Here is a 7217-nt window from a genome sequence, read left to right as displayed (position 1 = left end):
AAAACAAGTAGACCAAATGGTCCATCCAAAATTGACTACTTTCTTCTTTTTCTTCTTCATCTTCTTCTTGAACCTATTCTGAACATATTCAGGAAATACACGATATTTTATACATGGACTGACATCATCGAGAAAACAATATTCAAACAGCATAATTGGTTACAAAAGACAGTGGTAATTTGAGTAATAATCCTCTGATTGGCCAGATATAAAGAAACATATGTCTACGTCAAACAAAGTGTTTACTTAACCTAACCTAAATGATAATGGGCAAGGATTCTTCATACGAGACTAAAATCTTTTCTGACCCAGACATTGAAAGGTCTGCCCTAAGAACTACAGAATCTATACTCTGGTTTCTCTCCAGATCGCATAAATCTTTCAGAACTACAGAATCATGAACTTTGTACCTATTATGTTGTCTGCTAACAATATCAGACCTACAAGAGGAAAGCCTTCTATATAACAGGCCTTTCTAACATCCTAATAAAATATTACTTAAAGAATAAATCTATAAAAACCAGAGAAATATGAATAATCAAAAAGGGGGAAATCTTTATAGTCCCATTCATACTACACCTTTACCAGCAAACCACCGCTCTGCACACCCGCTCTCGCCAACCCCACTTCACAGTGGCTGTTTGAAAAATGTGGGGCTGGTTGGTGAGTGGCAGTGCTGGCCACTGGTCTCTGTCCCCCCCCCATGTAGTGGCTTCACCAGTCCTTACTAAGCTGTAGTCCGAGGAGATGGAAGGGGGGGGGAACACACCACACCCCCTCTTTCTCTGCCTTTGTTGCCGCCACCCCCACTATGTCACTTCAGCCTCTTAGGGCCCCTCCCCCGTAGCCATTTCCTTTCCATCTCTTGACTGCTTCAACCACACACCCCTCACCGCTCACCCCTTCCCATGCAGCCTCCTGTCTTCCCTCCCTCGCGCCTGTTGCTCACGTGCTGGAAAAGGATCCTGGATAGGCCTTAAGGGCCTATGAGCTGTGTGTGACACCCCTGATCTAAACCAATAAATAAATAATCCTCCAGTTCGAGACCCGAGTGTGCCGCATGACGGAGTGAGCTCCCGTCTCTAGTTCCAGCTCCTGCCAACCTAGCAGTTCGAAAGCAAGAAATTGCAGGTAGATAAATAGGTACCGCTTCGGTGGGAAGGGAACAGCGTTCCGTGCGCCTTGGTGTTTAGTCACGCCGGCCACATGACCACGGGAACGTCTTCGGACAGCGCTGGCTCTTCGGCTTTGAAACGGAGATGAGCACCGCAACCCTAGAGTCAGACTCACTCCGTCATGCGGCAACCCGGGTCTCGACCTGCTGAACTACCAACCTTCCACAGCCTGCAGTTCAGCGTCTTAACCATTTGAGCCACCGCAGCTCCTTACAACATACAATATAGTTGTAAGGTATCAAGCCACTAACCACTAGGCCTGGGCTGTCAGCAGGGGAGGCCAAGAATGGGAATTTGGACGCCCACTGCCTCAACCAAAGGCCCGGTGGATCAGCTCAGTTTTGCAGGCCCTGCGGAAGCGTAACGGATCCCTGCAGGGCCCTGATCTCAGGTGGGAGCTTGTTCCACCAGGCTGGGGCCAGGGAAAACGAGAAGATGTCGATCAGTTGAGCACAAGGCTCTGTGGAGCACACGTGGGGAGAGGCAGTCCCTGAGACGTGCAGGTCCCTGGCAATGTTCCCTCTAAGCTGTGGAGTCCTGTGAGCAAAAATTCTGCTTTGTGAGCGACTGGCATTAAAGTGGTGAGCGAGCGATTTGGCTGCTGCATAGATTAGCTTGCTCTGGAGCCCTCCTCCCTGAGCTGAGACAAATGTGTGAGCCGGAGGCTAAAAAACTGTGAGCTGGCTCACACTAACTCAGCTTAGAGGGAACGGTGGTCCCTGGCCACAGAGGGCTTTAAAAGTCAGCACTTTCCGGTACTCTATAGGCAGCCAGTGCAGTTGGCGGAGCACCGGCTGAATGTGTTCCTGCACAGGCATTGCCGTCAGCATGCGTGCCACCACAATCTACGCTAGCTGCAGTTTCCGGGTCAAGTCCGGGGGCAGCCCCACGTAGAGCAAGTTACAATAATCTAGCCTGGAAGCAACCATGGCGTGGATCACTGTAGCTGGGTCCTGGGAAGTGAGACAGGGAACCGGTTGCTCAATCAGCCGAAGATGACAGAAGGCTGATCCATCAACAGTGGCAACCTGGGCCTCCATGGAAAGGAATGGGAGATGGGATGGGGCTCCTGCCTTGTCTCTTGGTGGGGAAGAGAGAGAGAGCGCCTGGGTCCAAGCGGTCGAAACGCCTTTCTCTAGCTTTCTGTAGGGGCATTTCCAAATATTGTGAGCTTCTAGTGTCCTGGCTCCACTGGAGGACCTCCTGAGGGCACCTGGTATTTTTTGGCCACTGTGTGACACAGAGGGTGCGTTCAGACGCGGCATTTGTAACGGAATGTGTGAGCCGGAGGCTAAAAAACTGTGAGCTGGCTCACACTAACTCAGCTTAGAGGGAACGGTGGTCCCTGGCCACAGAGGGCTTTAAAAGTCAGCACTTTCCGGTACTCTATAGGCAGCCGGTGCAGTTGGCAGAGCACCGGCTTAATGTGTTCCTGCACAGGCATTGCCGTCAGCATGCGTGCCACCACAATCTACGCTAGCTGCAGTTTCCGGGTCAAGTCCGGGGGCAGCCCCACGTAGAGCAAGTTACAGTAATCAAGCCTGGAAGCGACCATGGCGTGGATCACTGTAGCTGGGTCCTGGGAAGTGAGACAGGGAACCGGTTGCTTGATCAGCCGAAGATGACAGAAGGCTGATCCATCAACAGTGGCAACCTGGGCCTCCATGGAAAGGAATGGGAGATGGGATGGGGCTCCTGCCTTGTCTCTTGGTGGGGAAGAGAGAGAGAGCGCCTGGGTCCAAGCGGTCGAAACGCCTTTCTCTAGCTTTCTGTAGGGGCATTTCCAAATCTTGTGAGCTTCTAGTGTCCTGGCCCCACTGGAGGACCTCCTGAGGGCACCTGGTATTTTTTGGCCACTGTGTGACACAGAGTGTTGGACCGGGTGGGGCATTGGCCTGAACCAACACGGGCTTCTCTTATGTTCTTACTATGGAGCTGGCCCTGCACACAGCTGCATCAGAGGCGCTGCACTGTGCCAGCGTATCTCCACGTTTGTATTACCTTGATCCAAGTTTCCGATGTCCCCTTTTGTGAGCTTTCTTGTGAGCTTTCCGGTTTGATTGTTTAAAATGCTTCTTGATATGCCTCCTGTCCACTCGGAACAGAACTGTAGTTGTCTTTTTTTTATTCCCTTGCCCCCTGAACATACCGACAGAATTCATTTCCATTAAAACTGGTGTGGGTTTTTTTTTTCGTAGCAAAGGTGTAAAAATGGTGTGAAAGAAACTAACCCATTGGGAACCACCAATGAAGCAAGGGGCCCTGAGCTGGATAGCCCGGTCTAACCTGACCTCGTCAGAACTCCAAAGCAGTGTCGGGCCTGGCTAGTATTGGATGGGAGACCTCCAAGGAATACCAGGGTTGTGACGTGTAGGCAGGCAATGGCAAACCATCTCTGAACATCTCTTGCCTTGAAAACCATACAGGGTCACCGTACGTCAGCTGTGACGTCACGGCACTTTCTGCCACCAATGAACCACAGGAGTTGGTAACAGCAAACGTATCAAAATGGAAAAGGGTATATATCTTTACCTCCCAGCTGATGAGGCCTGGTTTAAGTTAGCAGGGGAAATGTGGCGGCAGCCGTCAGGACCATGGCCAGCTCCCTGTGGGGGATGGATGCTCACAGTGGAATGCGTGTTGGCAAAGCATGAAGTGATAGCCAGCCATTGGAAGATGACGTTTTCCAACATTCCCTTACGTTAATTAATTTCCTGCAAAATATAAGTCTAACACAGTGTGTATGTAGAGATAGGCTAAAGCCTTTTCCCTTGGTGTGCTAATTGTTTTTTTAATTTGCAGGGAGTTTTTTGCACAGGGAAGTGACCACCTCCATCTGCGGTCTGAAGTCCATTCTGCCATCTTAACACCTTGTTTTACTGCATGTGTAGACCAGACATTAGACTGTTGCTCCAGCCTGGAGCCAAAGGGGAGGGGGAGGCTGTAGGTGTGTAACTCCTGTCCCATCTCCTTGGGGAAGACTTCTCAGCTGTAGATGCTGGTGTTCTAGACAGGGCTCGAAAACTTCCCACAGTCTCTGGAGTTGGTGTCGTAGTAAGCAAAGAGCCCTTTGGTGCTACAGATGGTTTTGCAGTTAATCAGAGTACAGGGAAGGGGGCAGAGCTGTTGAGAGCAATGGTCTCCCATCTCTCTGTGGCTCAGTGGTAGAGCATCTCCTTTGCATGCAAGAGGTCCCAGATTCAATCCCTGGCATCTTCAGTTGAAGGAGCAGGTAGAAGGTGATGTGAAAGACCTTTTTCCAAGACCCTGGAGAGTGCTGCTGCCAGTCAGAGTAGACAATTCTGATAGACCAAGGGTCTGAAGTATAACCTCTTCCCTTGTGGGAGTCTCTTGTGAGGGGGATACTTCAAGTAGCAGCTCTATTGTCCTCCTCTGCCATCAAGTTTTTGGTTTATTTCCCTGATACAAAGGGACCAGGGTCCATGAAGCTGCCTTATACCAAATCAGACCTATAGTCCCTCAAGGACGGATAAAAGGAAGTCCTTCTTCACCCAAAGAGGGATTAACACATGGAATTCACTGCCACAGGAAGTGGTGGCGGCTACAAGCACGGACGGCTTCAAAAGGGAATTAGATAGGCATATGGAGCAGAGGTCCATCAGTGACTATTAGCCACAAGGTATAGATAGGGGCTCTGGGGCAAGTGATGCTCTGTCTTCTTGGTGCTTGGGGGGGTCAACAGTGGGAGGGCTTCTAGTGTCCTGGCCCCACTGGTGGACCTCCTGATGGCACCTGGTATCTCTGGCCACTGTGTGACACAGAGTGCTGGACTGGATGGGCCTTTGGCCTGATCCAACATTGGCGTCTCTTATGTTCTTAAGGACAGTATTGTCTCGTCTGGCTGGCAGTGGCTCTCCAGGGTTTCTGGCTGAGGTCTTTCACATCATCTACTGCCTGGTCTTTTTTAACTGGAGATGTTAGGGATTGAACCAGGCACCTTCAGCATACCAAGCAGCTGCTCTTCCAGTGAGCCACGGCCCCTCCACAAAATACCTGAAGCTGCTTCATACTGAATCAGACCCTTGGTCCATCAAGGTCAGTATTTCCTACACGGACTGGGAGTAGCTCTGAGGGTCTCAGGCAGAGGTCCATGATGCTCATGCAGTGATTGGAGCTGGGATAGCCAGGAGGCCAATATAGTTGCTAACCAGGAATGTGGGGATACTTTGTTGTCGTATGCTGGTACAAATCCATCTAGCAATATTTTTAATTTACGGACCACACCAGAACATGCACTTTCTTTTCTAAAGAGAGATTCTGGATCATTGCTTGTAATGCTTCCCCTCCTTGTTCAAAATGCCCTTTTTGTCATAGTGTGTGATTCCTCTTGCAGAATGAAGTTGAGCTGGGAGAACTCCTGCTATCCTTGAACTACCTTCCCAGTGCAGGAAGACTGAATGTAGATATCATTAGGGCAAAACAGCTGCTTCAGACGGACATGAGCCAAGGCTCAGGTAATGCTTAGTACTTTTTCGAAGTGATTGGCATGGCCAAGTTGCCGATGTGTGAATATGTACCTAGCTTGATAGCGTGGTACGTGTAAGATACTCGAAAGATATGGATGCTTTACAGAAGGACTATCAGGCAGATGCTTGAATCAGTAACGTAGCTTTAAGAATCTCTGTCCTTGAGGCGAGGTGACCAACAGCACGTTCAGCTAAATGCCATCATGCCGGACGCTGTGTGTGGGGTGGGGCCACTTCTTTGCGCCACCCCAAAAGCTTGGGGCAGGTTCAGCTCACAGCTTCCTATAGAGCTGTGATGGCTTAAAATTAGAACTTAAGAGTGTGGTAGTTCTAAGCTGGGGATGTAAACTTGCACAGGGTGCCTTCATGCCCCAACAGTCTCACAAAACATCTCAGGGGACCATACCTTACCCTGTTGTTTTCCTCCATTGCAATCCAATTCCTGAGTTTCTCCCTGCTGTGAATCTGTGAACCTTGGGCCTTTCAGACTGCTGAAATGGTTGCAAACGGGACTGAGCGACTTCTGGCTGCGGGGGAGGGAATGACACTTTTCAGTGTTCCCCTATATTAATAATTCCCTCTAAGTGGAAGATACATCACATGTGAGGAGTTTTGTTACACCTTTCTCCTGGAGTTGCTTCCCCCCCCCCTTGCAGAGATTTTTCACATGAGGGGAGATTGAAAAATGTGACTCTCCCCGTCTACAGTCTGAAATGAGCGAGCTGGCAGTGGACTCTAGAAGAGCGGAGGCTGAGTGTTCAGAAGAGGAGTTGTGTGAACTGGCCCCTCCATCTATCTCCTTCCTCCAGGGCACTATTTTGTTGGTGTTCCTGTTACTTGCTGTTCCTGTCGACAAATACCTGCTGTGTCGAGGAGAACAACATAGCCACCGCCCCTTCACAAGGCCGGCGTTTAGTCCGTCCTGGCTGAAAGCAAACAGAGTACATTCTGACCTGCTGTTGCTGCTGAGAAGCCCGGATGACTCACGCAGGGATTCCAAGAATGCTCGGCGCCAGGCTGCTCTCAAATGGTGAAGGGCTGGACCTGAAACGATCTTCGGGATCTTGGATTTTCCATGCATGTGCCCAGCAGGCTAAGCAAGGATTGATAGACTGATAGATAAGCCTCTTGCATGCATAGGATTCCAATACCATTCTTCTTCCTCTGAGCCAACAAAGGTCGTGGGAGGTGAAGAGCAGCCCAGTGAAGTGGGCCAGACGAACGGCAGGAGAAAACTGTTTTGTTTTGGGTGATTCACAGTTATTCCAGCTCGATTCCAGTAGCCTCTTAGAAACCAACACGGTTGTTGAGGTGTGAGCTTTTAAGAGTCCGAGCTCTCAAGCGCTCCTAACCCCCCAAAATCTTGTCGGTCTCTTAAGGTTCTTCTGGACTCGGATCAAGCTCCTCTACTGCAAAATTCTTTTGTATTTTGAAAGAAACTGATGTTCATATATTTAGTGCAATAGAAGCACACACTATTGGACACAACCCCAATGAAGTTAAGCACTTCTGAGTGTCACTCATGTGAAAGGGAGTGTTAAACACAGACGACAAC

General features: G+C 49.7%; 1 protein-coding gene across 1 annotated transcript in view; it reads left to right on the top strand.

Moving 5' to 3' along the window:
- SYT17 (synaptotagmin 17) overlaps nucleotides 1-5650 on the top strand; it is a gene marked incomplete at its 3' end in the record, with an annotated part of 34177 nt that extends 28527 nt beyond the window's left edge. Inside the window, exon 6 of the mRNA XM_015416102.1 lies at nucleotides 5530-5650. Within this exon, the coding sequence (XP_015271588.1) occupies nucleotides 5530-5650 (121 nt within the window). The remainder of the gene's footprint in view (nucleotides 1-5529) is intronic.
- Nucleotides 5651-7217: the final 1567 nt, after the last annotated feature.

Source organism: Gekko japonicus, unplaced genomic scaffold, assembly GCF_001447785.1.
Source record: "Gekko japonicus isolate JY-2015 unplaced genomic scaffold, Gekko_japonicus_V1.1 scaffold321, whole genome shotgun sequence".
NCBI lineage: Eukaryota > Metazoa > Chordata > Lepidosauria > Squamata > Gekkonidae > Gekko > Gekko japonicus.
This window is presented reverse-complemented; position numbering and strand designations above follow the sequence as displayed.